Source organism: Antedon bifida, chromosome 4 (genome assembly GCF_963402885.1).
Source record: "Antedon bifida chromosome 4, ecAntBifi1.1, whole genome shotgun sequence".
NCBI classification, from domain to species: Eukaryota; Metazoa; Echinodermata; class Crinoidea; order Comatulida; family Antedonidae; genus Antedon; species Antedon bifida.
In genome coordinates, this window is record NC_136229.1 from 15,305,840 (window position 1) to 15,328,169 (window position 22,330).

Here is a 22,330-nt window from a genome sequence, read left to right on the forward strand (position 1 = left end):
TAGGTGAGTGAAAATGATTAGAATATAATCTTTAGCTCATTTTTACTGTAAAAATAATAATAATGATATTGAAAAACAATGTTGTAACTTTATTCTGTACTGTTATTGAAACTAATAATTTATGTTAATCACTTTGCCATTTTAAACAAAAATCAAAGTAACTACACAATTTACCTCCATCTAAGTTTTTTTTTACAAAAATCAATTATTTTAAATGGACAATGCTTCTCTTGGAACATTCTTTAACATGACATATCATCTTCTTTTACAAATGAAGGGTCAACTGACAACATCATTTGTTCCGATGTAATTTGAAACCAATTTGATTAAGTTGTCAATTAAAGATTCCTGATGAGTAATGTTATTCTCTAAAAGGAATGTTAGTCAAAGATTTAAATGGATTCATTTATTTTTATCAGACTATAAGATTGATATTATGTATCAATTATTCAGTTACAATTTTATGATAAGTACTGTAAGATTATTTTTTTATAAACGAATCATGAATGGTATGTTTACATACAATATTATGATGGTGTGTTTTTCTGCTAACAACCGATTTAAAGCGTTTGAATTAATTTAATACTTTAATTTTTGTTTTGCAGACTGGACACAATTTAGTGTTCTAAACGGTTAAGGTTAAAAAAATTGTTAGGAAGCAAAAATGACTATAGTACTAAATAGTCACTGATGGCCTGGTATTAATTTTAGGAGAAATTAGGGGTGGAATTATACTTGATGGCTTTAAAATATTGGATTTAATTTAGGCTAAATTACGGAATGGGATAATACTCGAGCATGGGTTTGTATTTTGTTATTGGTGTTAAATGTATTACTACCTGCCAATATTATGAACATGTTTACAACATTTAAATCTTACAGATTTCTTTAACGCAATTTCATTGAAGTAGGCTGTCCAGTGATTGACTACTTATTTATAATGGTGAAAATATAATAGTACAATAACTAAAATTCAAAAGAACCGAACAAAGCCTGGAGGTTAATCTATTTTAATTGGTATAAAATGCGTAAAATATTGAAGCTTTTACTGTCTTGTTATCTCAGCCAATTTAAATCAAAGGATGTTGATGTAGAAAGCATCGAACAAAGATAGAACAAAGGCTATTAATATTGCTATAGGAGAAACACAAGTATATAATCAATAATGTCCTAGGTCCGCTCATCATCTTCATGGTGTTCCATTAATGGACATGATAGCAATTACAACATCAGTAGATGTGCTAGATTTCAACTTGCTTAGTTTCTTGTAAATAAACCTTTGTTTTTTCCTATAGCAGTCACTGCAAGGCATTCATTATCTTCATACCTTATTACCATATATGACTGAGCATAGTCCCATGGTACTATTATGAAATTCAGAGAAAGTTAGGAGATGCAATTATACTTGGATTGCGTTATCAATGGAATGTATCAAAATATAGGCTAAATTAGGACGTGGGATTATACTCGAAAATGCACTATAGACATATATTTCTTCATTTTTTGAAGCACTTGTGACTTATTTATATCCAAAAATGAAAAATTTGTGTTGGAAATTGTTTTAAAAACAGGGCTGTAACCAGAACGAAGCCCATGATGCATTCACCTCATCTGAAATTGTCAGTTTTCACCACCAATCCCCCAGCACAGCTTGTCATATTTTATATCAACAATTTTAAATTCTTGTTATGGCCTTGAAAATGTTTAAAAAATACAAAAATTGGTTGTCTAGGATGTATTGTAAATTCGGCAATAAAATAAAGAAAATGAAAATATTAAAACCAAAAGTTCTATATTTTGTGAAAAGATTTCATTGTCGTTTTATTTGGTAGTTAAACATAAAGCTATTAGGAAATGACTGAACTTGGATGATCTGTAGTAAAAGTTTTATTTTAAACATTTTTACTCTAATTCTTGTTGGATGTGATGTAATAAAACATGCATACAAAATTGTAACCAGAACTTTACTAAAATGTAGAAGCAATGCTCGCATGATTGCGTTAAATATAATAATAAAACAAAATTAGAATAAAAAAAGTTTGAGAGATAAATCATAAAGAAATTCCCTTGATGGGTAGTATATACTTCATTCATACAAACATGAAGCGTATGATTAACAACTGGATGAATAGTTACCGGTTCACAATTGTTTTTTAAAAAAACATGAAAGTGACATAAATGTTAATGTAATTAATTCGAAGAAGATATTCGTACGTTTTAGATACGACAATGATGATGATATTGATGGGTAAGCGTGTTAAAATTCTCGCGGGAGTTTACGAGGTGTCTTCTCTTAGATTATATTTCACAATATCGTGTTTAACCATGATACGTGACAAGATGAACCTTTACTATAAAGTTTTGATTTAGCTATGACTTACTTCGCACCTAAGCTGATGTAGATTTTAATTACGTTAGTTTGTGCTGTGCTGTGTCCATTAATAAATGTTTCCCACACCCCTAAGTTGATTTACAACATGCTGGCGAACTTTACCCCAACGTTAATGATCGTCTTGGGGCGTATCAAAGACACATTAACACCTTTCACTTTGTAGTTCTTCTTTAAACTATCATTTATTGTTTAGTTCTATCTTGGGAAACCTTGTATTAGTGTAGAAGGGTTCACTTTTAAGCAGTTTTAAGCTGTTTACACTATCAAAAAAAACAAAAATAAGATATTGATATACCCAAATATGGTAGTGATATGGGCACATTTTTTTTTTTTTCACATTAAGTTATAGTGTAGTCAGGGCTTTAGTCATATATCCAAGCTGGTCTAGTGTGAACCGCTTTTTAGTTACGTCCATCGTGTACTGTATGGTTTTGATAATTTAATATTGCTGATACAAGCAACAACTACATGGATTGCTATCTGGTAGAATTTAGAAGATAAGAAAAAAATGTTTTTAAATTTAGAACAGAAACTAAAAACACAACTAATGAGTTTTGATACTTTATTAAAATTAACAGAGTAGCGTTTAGAAGTTATTTAAAAATAATACTAAACAAAATACTTACTAGGAAAAAGTAATAAGGAAAAAAATGTGAATTTAGAATATAAGCCGGAATAAAAATACACATACAGTGTTGAACACAAATAGGATTTTTATACGTATTGTATAGTTCAGTTCAGTGGAATTGTACTCTGTTTGATATGGGGAAGAAGTGTGGTGTAGAAAATGGTGGGGGTGAAGAAGTGTGGTGTAGAAAATGGTGGGGGTAACAAAGTTTTGTGTGGAAAACAGTGGTGGCAACTAAGTGTTGTGTGAAAAGTAGTGGTGGCAACTAAGTGTTGTGTGAAAAGTAGTGGTGGCAACTAAGTGTTGTGTGAAAAGTAGTGGTGGCATCTAAGTGTTGTGTGAAAAGTAGTGGTGGCAACTAAGTGTTAGTGTGAAAAGTAGTGGTGGCAACTAAGTGTTGTTAAAATTAGTGGTGGCAACTAAGTGTTGTGTGAAAAGTAGTGGTGGCAACTAAGTGTTGTGTGAAAAGTAGTGGCAAAGATGGTATTATTAGCTCACTAACTAATAACATTGTACATATTTAAGTTATTTCTTACAATTTTAAAATATAACTATTTTCTTAACCATAAATTTTATATTAATATTAATGCTCCTATCATTGCTAATTAATAATAATGTTGCATTTTATTTGCAGTACAATGTTAAAGGGTTTATTTTGAACAGATTCTTATTATTTCCAATGATAACGTTTGCAGTGACGTGTGCTTTTTACTCATTTTAACAGATTTAACAAGCCTTTTTGCAAACATTTTGATAACATTATTATTGTTTTATTGTAATATTTTTGAGAATCACCAAAGACAAAAATAAATATATTAGAAGAGTAGAGTTTAGAAGTTAATTTGAAATAATATGAAACAAAATATTGTAGAATCATTTTATGAAATAAATCTTGGAGGATCTTAACATCCATGATTGAAAAAAAGAAACTTAATAAGTCATGACAAATTTCAGTATAAAGCTGAAAATTTGCTTTAACTCTTTAAAGTAGAAAAACTATTACACCTGGATACAAATTCACCTGATTCTCTGTACCGTATATCCAAATACTGTATGCCATTATCTGTCCAAAAAATTCTGTAATACACTGTCATATAAGTATCACATGTGGTGCTTATTATGTTAAGGTTAGTTTTTGACTTAAAGATGTATTGTCCCCGGAAAAATAATTCTTAAATTTTTTGTTGGTGAATATGCCATTTTAATGTAACATAATGGTTATCCCAAAAAAAATGTATTTACCTGAAAAAACTGTAATTTAAAGCGAAAAATGGGGTTTTGGTTCAATTTAACCATTTATTTTGGTTTTTTTTTCTACGGAAGTGATTAACTACAAAATAACATATTCAAAGTCTGATTTAATTTTTTATGTTTTTGGCGGACAATACATCTTTAAGTCTATGAATGAGACATCAAATGTGATGCTCAGTTGACACTGTATTACTGAATTTGTTTATGATAACTGCAAAAAATGATAGATACACTACCAGGAATTGGTTGACATATTAGTGTAAAGTGTATGAGATTGAATGTAATATTGTTTACACCAAAACACCCTCCAATGGGGAACATTTCAATTTCTGTTATTCTACAACTGTGTAGTTTATTATTTTTTATTGCGACATTTGTAATAACATATTTTTATTTGTCTCTTCAGCGCCTCCTGAGTTCAGTCTGAATGCGGATAGGACCGTAACAGGTGATGTGGATTCGATCATTGATCTTCCGTGTCAACCGCAAGGAATTCCACGACCAAACATCACATGGTATCGTAACGCTATTAATGTGAATCAGTTGGGGATTTCACGTTATCAGGTATGTATCTATGTTGATTACTTAATGTCGTAAAAGATTGTATAAAGCCAAGATGGTTTCAGAAAAGAATTATTGCATTAATTTTGTTTTGGATTTGTATATTTTTATTGAAACAATAAAAATGACATTACTGTAGTATGCTATTGCAGTATAAGTTTTCATAAAACCAAACTGTAACATCACTACAGCAAAAACTAAAAAAAGAATACGTGACTTGTGTTAACAATTAATTCAGTGAATATTCTTTATACACAGTAAGCACAATTAAATTGTTTTCATTCAATATTAGATTTGCGAACTTGCCTTGATAATTGTTTCTCTGTTTCATTCATTCGTTTTGTGGTGATGCAATGGTGATGATTTGACATTTGGCTGTACTCTTATTTACTCGCCTTTTGGAGAATAATGTGACAGGCTTATTCTAGTAGATGAAATTTGCCTGGTGGTTAGGTAGATTGGCCATTTTCATGAACCAGACCTATTTACTGGTTTCTAATAAAAAAGGGCACTTCAGGAAAAGTGGTGTTTGTTCACCACACTATGAACCTCCCTGACACAGTCAATATTTCTATGTAGATATGTCTCCTCTTTCAGAGGGAGAATAGTTTATAGTTCTACTACTCAGGGTTATAACTGCATTATTGTGATATTATATTATAACAGTACCAAAGCTTGGTATCAACAATACAATGTCAAAAGTGTACATGAATCAGAAATGTACACGTTACAAAGGTTGTTTTTCTTTTAAATGCCATAACTGGTAATTGGAGACTTTACAGCAATATCCTGATAGTTATTTTTTCAAGCAATAATCATTGTATCCAAGCAGAATCTACTTTAAGTTTACAACATAAGTGTTTTCTTCAATCCTAGATGTATTGCCTTTGGTTGTTGTTTTCAGTTTGTTTTCTTTAGCATAATTTCTGGATTTGGATTCAGTGAAGAGGAATGAAATGCAGGCAAAATGATTCAATTTGATATTCAAACCGATATTGATACGAGACGATTGTTCTAGTTATTGTTTATTAGATAGATATAACAAATGTTTCCCATTTAAACTGCAGTTTATTTTAGTAGAACACCTAGTAAGGGGACATTTTTATGACCCAGCAAAGTGTCCCCTTGACGGGTATCCCCTGATAAGGTTCGCCTTAGTGTTAAACCAAATATTGTTACTTGTTCATTTCACAGTCTAGAGATAATTTATGTAAGAATGAATATAATCAATAGTATATCATTTTTCATACAGTAAGTAATGGTGTATATTTTCATGTAGGTACTTGCCAGTGGTAGCCTCCAAATCCAGGACCTAGCAGCATCTGATGCTGGGATGTTCCAATGTGAGATTAGTAACGAAGTAGATGAAGCCATCTCAGACACAAGACTTCAAGTTGAAAGTTTGTACATTTTATATGTTTTTACGATTTCCTCTTGTATTGCTTTCTACAATACAGTTTTTCTTTCTTCTTCCTGTTAGTATCAACTTACTTTTCATGACATGACTTAATATTGCTTAATCGCTCAGTGCATGTTTATTGTGTTTCTGAGCATGCACAGAGTGAACTTCAAGTTGTGCATTATGAAAACGCAAGCTCGCTATTATAGAGGGCAGTATAGGAAGAACGTCATAATATAATCCACTGACCTAAAGAGACATGTTACACAATTAGATAGTATCATGGTGTTTGTACATTAATCATCAATTTTTCCCCAATAAATGGAAACATATTTGGGACATATACATATATTTGTTTTCCACTTATTAAATTATTGTTTTACAGGAATCCCACCAATGATGGTTGTCCGTCCAAATGATACAACTGTAATTGAGACGACTCGTACGTTGCTTCATTGTCATACGGTCGGTGCTCCTGCGCCTACTGTCACTTGGATGAAAGGTAAAACTAATGAAATTTAAATATTTCATGTCAAAGCTAACTAGTGCTTTTAAGAAGTAGCTACAGGATTAAAAAGAAAATCAAAAGTTTACTATGATTAATTTTTTGTTTATTATCATGAGTAAAGCAAAATGAAGATGTGATCACGATGATTACATTGAACCAATATGCAGGCTTCCTTAATATTGCCACTATGTGTTTAACTGTTGCGTCGTTTAAAATGTTTTTCTTTGCAGTCGACTATACCAATTCGTCTTACACGTTTCCAGGTTGTGTATTTGACTTGGTTTTACCTAATGTTCTTTTTATCTAATGCTCTTTTTATCTAATGCTCTACAGTTAAACCTAGATTTAATATGCATTTTAATCAATTGGGCAAAGACAGAGGAATCAGTTTAAATGTTTGCTTTAAAAAAGGCATATACATTCATAGAAACTACTTTGAGTTATGCCTTAAGAAATGCTAGTAGAATTATTACAGTAAAGTATTTGTTAGTAATATACATCATGCAAAAGTGGCATACTCAGTTGAGTAGAATGTTTGTTTGTATGTATTACCCCATTGATTCCTTTGTCTATACCATGCTTGTTTGTTTGATACAATCACTATAATATATATTTTTATTTAGAGTCTTTTTTATATTGGTTTATTAAAAATAATGGATGAACATAATTTGGAAAATAACTAATAACATGGGACTAAATTTATACATTGTGGAATTTCATGTACAAATTAAATGGTTCTTGTTTAAACATCTAATTCTAACAATTTATTCCCAATAGAATGATCTGTAATATTTTGATTAACATTTTGGATTTTAAAGTTTAAAAGTTGAGCTAACAATAACACATTAAAAAATCTTTAGCAACTAATAATGGAAATAATTGACTGTTTAAAATGTATACCGTAGTACAAAGTGTGTTTTATATTCAACTTCAGTTTATGTTGTATGATTAAACACGTAGTAAATGTATTATACATTTTAACCCTGTCAATTTAAATGTATATTTATAAACATTATTCTCTCATTGTCAAATAATTTATACAGTATTCAGGCAATTTATGATGTTAACACATACAAAATAGCAGTCGTCTTGCAGAAATTAAGCCCAACTAAATTACAACAACTCAATAATCTATCTTTCTTTTGTAACGGATATAAAATATTATTTGTAGATCCTTCATTTTACTTTAATTACTGGGGCTGAGGTTTTAGGTGTCTTTGCCAAATACTGGCTCATATATCTATAGTCTTAACATATGATTTTCCCCATCTCGCAATTTTAAACTGGACTGACTCGTGTTGAAATGTCAGTGTTGTCTTGAGCTGGCCTAGGTATCTAGTCTCAACGCATGATTTTCCCCATCCCTCGCTTAAACTGTATTGACTCATGTTCAAATGTCAGTGATGTCCTGAGCTGGCCCAGGTATCTAGTATCTACGCATGATTTTCCCCATCCCTCATTTAAACTCTACTGACTCGTGTTCAAATGCCAGTGTTCTCCTGAGCTGTCTATGAATTGTTATCCTATATTTAATAGAACATAGCAACATGTTACATAATGCTAATTCTACAGTGCATTTAAGGGCCATTGTGATACACTTCCGCACTCTATTCTTCAACAAAACTTTGGTGGATCCTAGGTCGTGACGACAAACAACCATTGCACCTTTAGTGATCACAAGTCTTTAAAATATTTGCCAGATAGATTTTTAGTCCCACATCAATAAATGTCTTAAAAAACGAAAGTTTATAGTGTATACATGACACGTCTGATCTTTATACATTTGCTTATAAAGTCAAGACAGAATGATCTATAGGTTGCAGTTGAAATTTTATATTGCATATCAAATTATAGTACAATTTGTGCTTAAAAAAATTATGTTTTAGGAAAGTTATTTAAAATTGAAACAATTTAGCAAATTTTAAACAGAATAGTTAACGGCAATTGTACATTATTTATTTATTATTTATTATTTTTGGAAATATTAAGAAAAGTAATTTTTTTCCAGAACTTTTCTTTTAAAACATGATATGTAATAACTAAAAAAAATGAAGGAAAATTATGATATAATAATATATAGTTTATTGTGAATATGCCATGCACATTGCTGTGGTCGGCCTCAAATGTGATTTAAAACTAAAGCGACACATTAAATGAGATATCTAATATGGGTTGAATGTATTACTTAAAGACTTTGAAAAGAAGGACGGTCATGGCTGTATATTTACGAGTGCACATTTCCGTGTTTTTTATATTGGATGTTAAATTTTGCATTCGTTTGAATGAGACTAGGTCTGTTGTGTAGGCTGCTGGCTATTAAATTGCTGTAAATTGCTGTCTTGTCACCTGAAGAGGACACTTTTCACACAAATTGGTTGAAAGGGAAAAATTGAGAATCGTGTCTCACTCTCTGAATTATTGCATTTAGCAATCATAATGTATGCAGATGTTTTTGAGATATCCCAACTTAATTCTTAATTGGAATAGTGGTATGTTTTAATATGCATGTTTTACTTTTGAGTTTTACACAATGCTTAATGTTTGTTGTTATATAATTCTATACAATACAATCATCACCTGAAACTGACACCCAACAATTTTCAGAAAGAAAAAGTTCTACATTTTTTCCTGCAGTGCATTATGAAAATCCTATTTTGCATCATCCCAATGGACTCCAGTTTTAAAATGGAATGTAGAGATTGAGAATGATCTGATGATCTTTTTTAAGATTTCTTAACTTTTGTTTGTAGTTAAGCTATATCAGTACTATTGGCCTGCTGTTTACTTTCATCCCTTATTATGTATTTTTTATTTTTAAATGAATATTAACATCATTACAATTACCAATTTGATATTTACCCTAATACCCCTTTCTTTGGCTTAAAAAAGTTTACACACACAAAGGTGCACACCATACAAATGTTGGTGTTGAGATCTGTGTGTGTATAAAACTCTAGAGTTTTGCTAGGCTATGTAAAGGGGGTATAGCCATTTAGCCAATATTATCGTCATCACCACTATATCAACGTCATCAACACCACCACCACCACCACCACTTATCAATATTACCACCACCACTTATCAATATTAACACCACCACTTATCAATATTACCATCGCCGCCACCAACCTTTATCAGAATATTTCTCGATCTCATCACCTTTACAAGGTAAATAAATTTTGACTGGATGACTCAAAACTAGATTTATTGTGATTTCAAAAACTATAAAAATGTTGTTAAACTATGTCAAGTGTTAGGAATAGGATGAATATGCTCAAGATTTTTGTGAAACTAGTTAGTATGAAGGCATAGACATGAATGTAAAGTTGCTCACCATTAAGTATAATAATATTGGCTTCAGGGTCTCAACTGTAATGAGAAATTGGTTGATAAAATCATCAGCATTTAAAGTTTAAGTTTACAGCTGATGACCCGTGGGTGCAATTTGCTATCTTTCCGAATCAATCATTATGAGATGTTGTGCAGTGCCCAAATGCAATCGTGTCATTTTGATAAGCGTGTTTCTCTAGTAGCTGTACCCTATTTCAGTGCACTGAATTCAAAATAACTTTATATCTTATATGTATTAGAAAAGAAAAAACAGCTCAATCTGAAAATATTATGTGTAAATTGTTTATTAAAATGGTTGGTTCATGCCCCAGGTTTTCTAAATCCTATATTCATAGTATATATGAATGCAAATTTGTTGGATAATAGATTATAATAATAGATATTGAGAATACAATATTATATATACTAATAAACTGCATCTCCACAGGATAGCTGCTGTAGTAGGGTAAATTTAATCAATCCAACTTGCAATAGCGATGTGCATTGTTTATTTTGCTATGAATATGCCATAAATTTTTCTGAAAGTATAATTTTTTGAATTCTTTTTTTGTAGGTGAAACACTAATTGTCACTGATGACTATGCTGTTGACAATAACTTTGTGTTAAATGACAATGGTGATCTTGTCCTGTTGAGTGCAAGGACTTCAGATACTGGACTCTATACATGCATTGCACAAAACTCTGTAGGATCTGTTAATGCTAGCGCTTATCTATTGGTCCAAAGTAAGTACCACTTCTTCTTTCATACACATGTAACGGTGAGTAACTCACCAATTACAGGATTGATAAACTATTTTACATTTTATCGTGCTTATAAGCTAAGTCTTTGAAAGAGTTGTTAGTTTAACCCTGGCACTAGGTCAGGACTACGTCAGGATTGAACCCTAGACCTTGGGATTGAAAAGCAAGCACGTTAAACACCAAGCTACAGGTCCACTTCAAACATACACGGTACTGTACTTAAGTACTCGTCCTCTAAATATATTTCTTAAAAACGACAGCAATGTAAACACATTTTAAAATCTAAAATTATACAAGTTAATAAAAATAAAGCCTTAATATTCTCATTTTATCATAATTTTTTTGTTTAGAACGGACATACATTGCAACCAGACCCATAAACACTGAAGTAATCCTAGGAGCAGATACCACCATCAACTGCATCATCAGTTACGATCCTACTGTCAATATCAACATCATTTGGTACCAAGAGGGCGCTCCAGTAGACTTTCTTGATTCACGTTTCAATCGGTTATCTGATGGTTCACTCCGGATTACTCAAGCAAGACAAAGCGATAAGGGGTTGTACGAGTGTAATGTGACATCATCAGCCGGAGATGACTCGGCTAAAGCTCGTCTTACAATATTGGGTAAGTAAAGCGTTAAATATCAGGGTTCCCAATCCAATGCTAGAGGGAGAGGGCTTTTTTATGGCTAATTTACTGCAAACCCTTCACAACAGAACTTTCCATGGATTCATTTTTTGTTGTTGCTTTGGTTGAATTGGCAACTAGCCTTCGCTTGTAAGACATTCGTTTAGTTTCTATTCTTCATATTTCTCTAGTACTATCATGTTTAATCTATGAAAATTGAAACATTCCTCTAACCTTGGTATCGTTAAAGTTTCCTAGTAACTTCATTATTGTCTAGTATAGCGTTATATACTACTACATCGTAAAATACTGATGGTAATTTGATTTCGCTTCAATTTAACAAAATTAAACCTTTTACAGGAAATAAGATTGCAGCTGAAAAATCAATGAAATACATTAATTTTGTCTTTTAATATATGTATATTGTATTTCCATAGCAATGTAATTACTGTGTACTATTGTCATGACAACGTATAATTCACTTTTATTTGTTCTAATAATTTGTTAAAGAAGTAAAGATTTGAATAATCAATGGATATTGTTTGATAACATGTCCTAGATAAATGTTTATGATGATAATGTTTATAATAGTTAGTCTATTTCATGCCTGGCTTACCTGGATAAACCAACAATAGCCTATTCTAAAAAATAAATGGATGCTCCCACATATCATGAGTTTGTGGTCTATACCATTTGTGGAGAGGGGTGTTTATGTAATGTTAACAATAAAGTAATTATTTTTAAATTAAATTTAATTTATATTTTCAGAATTGCCTCATGCACCATTGAATCTTATGGTGCAGTTGAGTAACGTTCAAGCCAGGACAATTGTGCTGAGTTGGACGCCAGGATTTGATGGAAATAGCCCGCTGGTGCGATACATTGTGGAACAACAAGAAGACTGTAAGTGACGTTTTTAAGATAACAAATACTAGGAAATATACCCATCCCAAAATTTAGTAGTAGGATAGTTTTGACATGATCCTTTAGTACTTAAGTTGTATCTTCCATTGACTTGTTTTATTAAGTTTGACCTAATTCCCCCTTTAAGATTAAAATTTTAAAAGTTACTGAGTACATTCTGTATGAAAACCTTTTTTTTCCCATTTCAGTGGATGCATTTGCAACGATTTTAACAAATGTGAACCCAACAGACACTACCCTGACCGTGAAAGACAGTATTAGACCGGCTCATTCGTATCGCTATCGGATAACGCCTGTTAACAGTGTTGGTGCAGGGTCCACAAGTGCCGTCACTGATCGTGTATCTTTACCAGAAGAACGTAAGTAAAGCAAATATAGATTTATTATAGGTACTAGGACAGATTGCAATTGAACACATTTCATTTTGTTTTACTCTCAATTGTACCTGGAATATGTAGACTGCTTGTTAGGTTATATGCATGATATGCATATAACCTCTTGATTCTGTCAGGATCTTTATTTATTTATTTATTTATTTATTTATTTTATTTATTCTTTCCTTAGCACTATTTTGTCCGTGAATTATCTTGGCATCAGTTTCATCTAGCTAAGTCAATTTTTCAGAGTATATTCCTTATGGCCAGGAATCGATGTGGTTATGTTTTCACGGTGCGCAATCATAAATTACGCGGTCTACGCGCGATTTAATGAAATCACGTTTGTAATCATATCTTCACAAGCATGAATCACTTTTAAACAAAATTTGGTACTCATAAATTTCAGGTCATATTTCATCATTTGGCAATATAATTACGTGCGTAGCGCATATAACGCATGCGTACGCGCGCTTAAAAGTTTTAAAATTGTCAAAATTTATTTTTGATGAAATTAGAGTACGTTTCAGGCAATTTTAAGCTTTAAAAAATTGCCACGAGTGCGCAGAATTTTGCACGCGCACTGCGCGTTAAACGTTATTGCGCACTATTTTTGCCCGATTTCTGTTTTACAACCTTTCTTTAATAATATCATCCTATTTGATTCACTTTTCAACTCGAAATTGCATTATATAAGCATGTCAAAAGTGACAGGCTACGCACGTATAAGTTAACAAAATAGTGAAAATATGCTAAATTTTAAAATTAATATATATCGTCAGAATGCTGGGGAACACCTATTTTTTATTTCATTTTCTTGAAGTGTATGTATAATATGTATGATTTATTATCAAATTAAGAGAACAAAAGTTGATTAAGTCATCATTAATTGCATATTGAATTAAAAAAAATTAATTTCGACAATCAAACAAATTTTGACATTTTCTTAGGCCGAAATAACAAACTTAACATTAACTTTCTTTCTTAAAAAGTTCATATATTAAAGTTAAAAGTATATAGTTTGACAGTGCATCATTTTTTTAAATTTTTAAATTTTTAAAGATGTCATCATAGTAATAAATTATAATTCATTGCGGTATGTAATAATCTATCTGCACCAAAGTGGCTACTGAATAGTAAATACACAGAGGAACCTTTCTACATGTTTTAGTAAGTTGTGTATGGCTCGGTGGTCTGTGCTCGTGTTTATGGCATTCAAGGTACCGAGATCGAGCCTCACCTTGGGTAACGAAACGAAATAAGATTTTTTTTATTATTTGTATTGTTTGTTCAATTTTATTTCTTAGTGTATAGATTATACACATGATTTATAATGAAATCTAGATAAAAAGAAACTTATGTCTTTATTATTATGTAACAAATGTGGTTTATGACATTATACGCAGAGGGATCTTTGATCGGATTGCGATACCGGCTATTGTATTTGCCTTAGCAAGATCCTAGCATATATTATAAATAATTAAAGATTCTGAGAAAATCAATCAATCAATATATCTTTTACAAATCAATTATCTTTATTTTAATCAAATGCATATAACCTATAATTTGTCATAGTGACGAATTAAATCTAGTTTTCATTTTGTTTTTACTCTCTTCAATTGTGCCTGGAATATGTAGACTGCTTGTTTTCATTTTGTTTTTACTCTCTTCAATTGTGCCTGGAATATGTAGACTGCTTGTTTTCATTTTGTTTTACTCTCAATTGTGCCTGGAATATGTAGACTGCTTGTTTTCATTTTGTTTTTACTCTCTTCAATTGTGCCTGGAATATGTAGACTGCTTGTTTTCATTTTGTTTTTACTCTCTTCAATTGTGCCTGGAATATGTAGACTGCTTGTTTTCATTTTGTTTTTACTCTCTTCAATTGTGCCTGGAATATGTAGACTGCTTGTTTTCATTTTGTTTTACTCTCAATTGTGCCTGGAATATGTAGACTGCTTGTTTTCATTTTGTTTTTACTCTCTTCAATTGTGCCTGGAATATGTAGACTGCTTGTTTTCATTTTGTTTTTACTCTCTTCAATTGTGCCTGGAATATGTAGACTGCTTGTTTTCATTTTGTTTTTACTCTCTTCAATTGTGCCTGGAATATGTAGACTGCTTGTTTTCATTTTGTTTTTACTCTCTTCAATTGTGCCTGGAATATGTAGACTGCTTGTTTTCATTTTGTTTTACTCTCAATTGTGCCTGGAATATGTAGACTGCTTGTTTTCATTTTGTTTTTACTCTCTTCAATTGTGCCTGGAATATGTAGACTGCTTGTTTTCATTTTGTTTTTACTCTCTTCAATTGTGCCTGGAATATGTAGACTGCTTGTTTTCATTTTGTTTTTACTCTCTTCAATTGTGCCTGGAATATGTAGACTGCTTGTTTTCATTTTGTTTTTACTCTCTTCAATTGTGCCTGGAATATGCAGACTGCTTGTTTTCATTTTGTTTTTACTCTCTTCAATTGTGCCTGGAATATGTAGACTGCTTGTTTTCATTTTGTTTTTACTCTCTTCAATTGTGCCTGGAATATGTAGACTGCTTGTTTTCATTTTGTTTTACTCTCAATTGTGCCTGGAATATGTAGACTGCTTGTTTTCATTTTGTTTTTACTCTCTTCAATTGTGCCTGGAATATGTAGATTACTACCCTCCATTTTGTTTTTACTCTCTTCAATTGTGCCTGGAATATGTAGATTACTACCCTCCATTTTGTTTTTACTCTCTTCAATTGTGCCTGGAATATGTAGACTGCTTGTTTTCATTTTGTTTTTACTCTCTTCAATTGTGCCTGGAATATGTAGACTGCTTGTTTTCATTTTGTTTTTACTCTCTTCAATTGTGCCTGGAATATGTAGACTGCTTGTTTTCATTTTGTTTTTACTCTCTTCAATTGTGCCTGGAATATGTAGATTACTACCCTCCATTTTGTTTTTACTCTCTTCAATTGTGCCTGGAATATGTAGATTACTACCCTCCATTTTGTTTTTACTCTCTTCAAATGTGCCTGGAATATGTAGATTACTACCCTCCATTTTGTTTTTACTCTCTTCAATTGTGCCTGGAATATGTAGATTACTACTCTCCATTTTGTTTTTACTCTCAGTTGTGGACAGTAAAATGGTTAACATGGAATAGACTAGAATAAATAAATATTTGTAAATATGAAAACGTTAATTATTATTTGTATTGATGCGTACAAATGCGGTTGAAAAACAGGCTTTGTATGGTATAAAGGCAGAATAAATAAATATAATGTTTTCTAAACTGAAAAATTATTTACTTTTTTGTCCAAACAAATTTTTCTAGGGGCAGTCTCTTAAATTTTGTGTCAACTTCAATAATTTGATATCATAATTCTGTTTCCAATCCAATTAGCTACAGCAATTTTATGTGGTGAAATGATACATAACTGCTCTGTGTTTTTAATTCCATCTTTCTTGTAAATTGTTTTAATAAAGTTTCCATTACTGCTGAATAGTTGTAGTTTACGTTTACTTGATACAATGATGTTATCATACTCATCAACTACAACTCCACGAGGATACTTCACCATACCATCTTCATCACCTTCATTGATAAGTACTTTAAATAACTGGTCTTCATTATCATATAATACAATTTGACTATTTCCCCAATCTGTTACAAGCACTTTCCCAGTTTGTGTAAGTGTTACATCATTGTATCCATATAATAATTCTTTTTGTGATCCTATCTTCATCAGTTCATTACCACTATTGATGTCAAACATGAACACACATTCAGTGTTCCAATCTGCTACATAAATAACATTTGATGCCTCATCTATGTGAATACCTTGTGGGGCTTCTAATACACCCTTACCAATGGATTTGATCACATGACCATTCATATCACATACTAGAATGCATTCATTACCGACATCACTGAATGCTATGTTGTTATTCTTCATTTTGTACATTCTGTAAACTTGCACATCTTCTGGTAGAGTAATTTTATCTATGTATTTTCCTGATTGTTTGTATTTGTGAATTTCATTTGTACCAAAAGAAATCAGCAAGCAATCATCATCACATTTGACTAGTCCCATAGGCTTCTTATCAACTTTAAAATAATTTACTAGTCCTTCCCCCTCTATTTTGATGGCAAGTGGTGATTGTTTGATTGGGTTCCCATTGAAATATACATTTAATGTACAGATTCCTGGATTCTTACATACTCCTCCTATAACATAATCATTTTTAACTTCTTTAACATGACCAATGTTGTATTTTCCTGTTGAATGTGTCCATGTTGCTTTCAGTTGACTTAAACCAACTTTATGTGATACATTAATTCTGGCAACAATTGGTTGACTTTGTGTCACACATTCAGGACCTTCTAGAATCAGATCATTAGCTGTAATGGGGGTAACATGTCCAATATCGCATTGTTTCAACAAATCAATTGTGGTTTTGTTTCCAAAAAAATTGATTTGTTTGTCCTTTTGTTTAATTTCTTCTGGATTGTTGATTTTATCCTTCAGTGTATTCAATGCAATCTCACTTGACATCATAGCAGTTGCTGGCTCACTCTTTAGTGACTGATTAAGAAAACTCACATTTGTATTTAAATCTGACTTGATTTTTCTCAGTTCATTTAGTTGCATATCATTTTCGATTTTTTCATTTATGAACTTCTCTTCAACCTTTGTCTTCAGTTTGTATGTCTTTTCCTTCATTATTTTCACCATTTCTTCAAACTGCTTATCGATACTTTTCAAACTTTCATCTTTACTTTCTTCTAATTTCATAGCATTTTCTATCACTACTCCAATTCTATTTTCCAGTTTTTCTAAATGTTCATGTGCAGTGTTCATCAATTTGTCTGCAGTTACCTTAAATGTTTTGAATCCTGAGACAATGTCAATTGGTTCATGGTTTGCTCCCTTTGCATGGTCCACTATTGCACATTGTATGCATATTGGTACTTTACATTTTGTACAATATAACTCCAGTGGTTTTTTATGAGTGGAGCATAATGGTGGATGTAAATTAGCAAATTGTTGTTTATTCATTGATTGCACTTCTCCTGCAGTAAGTAGTGTATGACTTGCCAATACTGGCAACATTTTGTGATGTTTACTACATGTGGAACACAAGTAATGTCTGCATTCCTTACAGTAGTATGTCACCTGTTCTGTTGCTTCACAAACACATTTCACTTGTTCTTTCTTCTTGAATTGCTCAGTGATTTCTAGCAGGTTATTAACAAATGTATTTGGTGGAAGCTTTTCAAGCCCACCATCAGGAATGGGATGCCACTTGCGACAAATCGGGCACGATAGCTTTCCATGATTTGATTTTACCCATTTCTCTAGACATGCTAAACAGAAGCTGTGCAGGCAGGCAAGTGATCTTGGATTGTCTAGTGTTTCACTACATATGCTGCATTCCAATAGCAGCTTCTCATCTATACTTTCAAGAAACAGACTTAAATCACTATCACCAGTAGCCATTGTGAAACCTGCAATAACTAAAATAAACATTTTATAGTGAAGAGCATTGAAGCTTTACTAAAGTGATATACTTATGTAGTTTTTTTAGTGACTCTTGGAAGGTTGACATGGCTGTGTCGTCCTTAAGCTCTGTCTACACTATCAAACTAGTTTGACAAAAAAAATCCTCTTCGTGCAACGAAACAGACTCTTTTGCTTTTTATGCAGACATCCTACCATTAGACCCCACAAGTTATAATGGTAGGATGTATGTCATGGGGAAATTTCCCAGATTGATCAAAAGTCATCTATTTATAGAAGCACTAATTATTAATAATAAATGTGATGAGAATTATGACAAATATGATCAGATATCTACAGTAGTATGTATAGCATGGTACAACCGAACAGCTAATACACGCAACAGAGATCATAATTGATGTACCCTCATTTTGGAGTGTATTAAATCACAAGCTGGATCTCCAAAGAGATACTTTATGTATGAATAATTTGTATTAGAAAGACTAAATGTATATATTAAAAGTTTCCTTACCTTTCAAATATATTTGATTGCTAAATCTTTGACAATCTTGAAGATGATGCTGACGTGGCAGTCCACTGTATAATAATATTGATAAATGAAGGCAAAACAATTCTTTGAAGAAATAGCACTGAATTTTCCCCAATCAATATCAACGATTCAATATTATTGGTTGTCTTATAATAACTAATGGTGGTGTGACTACAAACAATAGATGGTTCTTTTATACTGAATGCGTGACCGATTCTGTTGCTATGGAAGACATCTTGAATATAGGATAAAATGGTGTACAGTCATGTGTAAAATACATCTAGTTATTTTAACTCCAGAACAAGAAAGCATGAGCAGTTTTTTACTATTTGCATTCATCATCACTAAATCATTTTAAATTTATACTGTACCATTTTTAAAATTTCTCATAATTGATTTTTTTTTTTTATTTGGAAGTTGAGCTCGATAGACATGTAGTTACCTTTTCTCTCCTTCCTTTTTGTCCATATTTCATTCTGTTATATTTAGTTTTTATGCTTTTTATTATTATTTTCATATGGATGAATATAATAAACCAGAGAATATTGAGTTTGCATTCTAGGCAGCTATTAATGATACTGATAATATCATACTGTATTTATTAATATAATATATAATACATTTTACTTTTGTTGATCACAAAATCATAGAAGTAAAATCAGGTTGGCGAAATACATGATCCTCCTGGAAGACTTTTGTAAGAGATGTAAAGAAACGAAATATCTTGGTTTCCTGTAAAATCGGGAAAAATTGTTGAAACACATAAAAATAATGTTAGATCATCAGTTTCCTGTTGTATGTCATTCAAAAACAGCAATCGGCATTGTGTTCATGTCCAATTCTAACATGTGTAAAACTGTTCAAAAACCATTTGGCATTTTGACTAGAACGGTCATGGAAATTTACTTTGAAAAACACGATAGCACCATCTTAATCCATTTAACCGTGTTTGTTGTATTCTTTTCTTAATCAGCTCCTGATGATCCACCACAAGGAGTTGTTGCATCTGCGAGATCTACAACTGAAATTAGCATGGAATGGCAGGTGAGAAGAGGCTGTTCAGTTTCACACACTTAAATAAATAAGTCAAATTGTTTGTACGAATCGATAAAAACATAAAAATATAGATGATAAAACATTAATGTTTAAAATTAATAAGAAAATGAAAAAAGAGCACTAGAAACAATTGCTAAGAGCAGCAGAGGGCCTGGGTCAGCCAATTTTATTATCTTTAAATGTTTTTATTTTTAAGGAATACAGTATCCATTTTTGGATTGTTTGTCTTTTGTTACAATGATAAAAAAAAAAATGAGTAGTGATTAGTGATTACACTTTACTTATTAAGCTCTGTCTACACTATCAAACTAGTTTGACAAAAAAAGTGTGATGTGCCCAAATATAGTAGTGATATGCTTAAATACGGTAGTGATATGACATGATCATGTCCATATATGGGCACATTAACATTTTTTTGTCACGTAAAGTTTGATGGTGTAGACAGAGTTTTAGATCTAGTATTTGTAAAATCAAGATATTTACAAAGAAGACATTTATTTGTCTTTTTCAAAGGCTCCACCGAGTGAAACATTAAATGGAATACTACAAGGATACAACATACGTTATCGCCTCCAAGGCTATTCACACCCTTACAAAACACTGAACATCAGCACGCAAACTTCATATGTGCTGACAGACCTCATTACGTGGAGTGTGTATGGGATAGAAATCGCTGGCTATAACCGAGCAGGGATTGGAGCGTATAGCAACGTAGTGACGGTACGCACATTGGAAGGAATTCCAACGCAAGCCCCGCAAGAAGTCAATGCATATGCTGTAAATTCTACGTCAATCCGTATGGAATGGAAAGCACCTGATCCGCAGACACTCAATGGAATCAATCAAGGATATAAGGTAAGAAAACAAATTTCCTTCATTGATTCTTGGTAGCTGCAAATTATTTTGTTGATTGAAGGCATGTTGATATGAAGTATCTAAGTTTATTTGTTGTTTAGACATATATAAATGATGTCCCTAATAAATAAAAACAGAATACACATCCTTTTATTTATTGTTGTTTTTAAACATAAACCATTTTTTCCTCAAAGATGCTAGCATGGTTGACCAATCAGGAAGACCAAGTGACAATTGTTGATGTTGCCATAGATACAGTGAATGAACAACAGGTTAGCTATCTTACAATGCTCAAGAAATACACCAATTACGAGGTAGCAGTGAAATGCTATACAACACCAGGTGACGGACCCTTGAGTCAACCAATCAGAGTGCTAACCATGGAAGACAGTAAGTTGTCATTTGATTTGGTTAAAAATATTAACATACTATGTGATGCACTTGTGCCAACCAATCAGTGTGCAATTTGTATTGATTTCATTAAATGTCCCTTTTTGTTGTATTTATTAATTAGGAACCATACCACAGCTTAATATCATTGGTTTTTCTATCGGTTCCTGCGGAAGGTTGTTCCAATTAGGTTTAGTTTCTGGGAAAAACAACATATTTATGAATTTATTAGATATAATGCGAGTCGTTTTAGAATTATGTGTGCAGATGATACAAGCAATATCTTTTTAATCTAATACAATGAAAAGTTCAATTTTATGATACAGTATTCTGTTTTCTTACCAGCTCCTGGACCTGTTGGTGACCTGTCTTTTACTGATGTGTACGACACTTCCTTGATTGTCACATGGCAGCCTCCAAGTGAGCCGAACGGAGTCATTACATGTAAGTATAAAGACCAATTTACACAGACAATTGTTAACAATAAGCGATAAATGGTATACAGAAATATAGAACCTATGTTATTTTTATGATTATTTGTTCAAAATGTGGTGCGAGCGGTTGAGCAGAAACAAGCTCAGGATAATACAGATTCTACGTGGGACAAGCATGCAGTTTTCCTTTTACTGCTTGTATGTGTAAATTGACCTTTTATTGTTTGTTATACTACATTTAATGCCAGTACAAAATATTAATACTTGTGAAATTTACTTGGTTTTAGCTTATCAAATTGGCTGGTTGGAAGTAGGCAACCCGTTTGTATCTGAACAACGGACCGAAGAACCAACTTCCAATAAAACTGAAATTGCAGGTCTCACCGCCGAAACCCTGTATGAGATTACTGTAACTGCTTGGACAAAAATTGGTCAGGGGGAGAGGTCGTCTGCTACTATTAAGTCGGGAGTTCCACCAGGTCAGTTGGGTGAAAAGATTCATTTATGTAAAATAATGTATTAGGTGTAAAAAGTGAACCTGTTAAGCAACCTTTTAGGCATATTCAAATGGACATTGGTATTTTTACATGTGTGCACTTAATATATATATAACGAGTTCGAACAATACCATGAAAGCCCCAGTGGTCTAATGGTTAGGACATCTGCATATCAAGCAGGCGGTCCGAGTTCGAGTCTCGGTTGGGGCGACTTTTTCTCATTCTCACAGATTTCCTCATCTTTATCGTTTCAAATTAATTAATTAAATTTCAGTATATCACCGGGCGGTTTAGAATTAATGTT

The 22,330-nt window shown here is 32.1% G+C and overlaps 3 protein-coding genes across 5 annotated transcripts in view; 1 reads left to right on the forward strand and 2 right to left on the reverse strand.

Moving 5' to 3' along the window:
* Window positions 1-22,330, reverse strand: part of LOC144841351 (N-sulfoglucosamine sulfohydrolase-like) — an 87,103-nt gene that overhangs the window by 50,460 nt on the left and 14,313 nt on the right. The gene's annotated exons all lie outside the window — the stretch shown is intronic.
* LOC144841337 (protein sidekick-2-like) overlaps window positions 1-22,330 on the forward strand; it is an 85,144-nt gene that overhangs the window by 45,597 nt on the left and 17,217 nt on the right. For 2 of the 3 annotated variants that reach the window (XM_078697637.1, XM_078697638.1), the window contains exons 8-20: window positions 4,678-4,835; window positions 6,112-6,232; window positions 6,617-6,733; window positions 6,970-7,002; window positions 10,644-10,814; window positions 11,183-11,461; window positions 12,233-12,367; window positions 12,577-12,747; window positions 19,768-19,838; window positions 20,364-20,705; window positions 20,900-21,095; window positions 21,441-21,539; window positions 21,817-22,008. In XM_078697637.1, coding sequence (XP_078553763.1) covers window positions 4,678-4,835; window positions 6,112-6,232; window positions 6,617-6,733; window positions 6,970-7,002; window positions 10,644-10,814; window positions 11,183-11,461; window positions 12,233-12,367; window positions 12,577-12,747; window positions 19,768-19,838; window positions 20,364-20,705; window positions 20,900-21,095; window positions 21,441-21,539; window positions 21,817-22,008 — 2,085 coding nt within the window. The remainder of the gene's footprint in view (window positions 1-4,677; window positions 4,836-6,111; window positions 6,233-6,616; window positions 6,734-6,969; window positions 7,003-10,643; window positions 10,815-11,182; window positions 11,462-12,232; window positions 12,368-12,576; window positions 12,748-19,767; window positions 19,839-20,363; window positions 20,706-20,899; window positions 21,096-21,440; window positions 21,540-21,816; window positions 22,009-22,330) is intronic. The other variant, XM_078697639.1, reaches the window with a different exon arrangement.
* On the reverse strand, window positions 16,106-18,301 carry LOC144841089 (tripartite motif-containing protein 2-like). The gene has a single exon (XM_078697270.1). It carries the CDS (start codon window positions 18,272-18,274, stop codon window positions 16,106-16,108), a length of 2,169 nt encoding a protein of 722 aa, XP_078553396.1. The 5' UTR covers window positions 18,275-18,301.

Bases quoted from the DNA above. Each gene is read 5' to 3' on its own strand.
- LOC144841089 (XM_078697270.1), bottom strand. From the start codon at position 18,274: ATGTTTATTTTAGTTATTGCAGGTTTCACAATGGCTACTGGTGATAGT.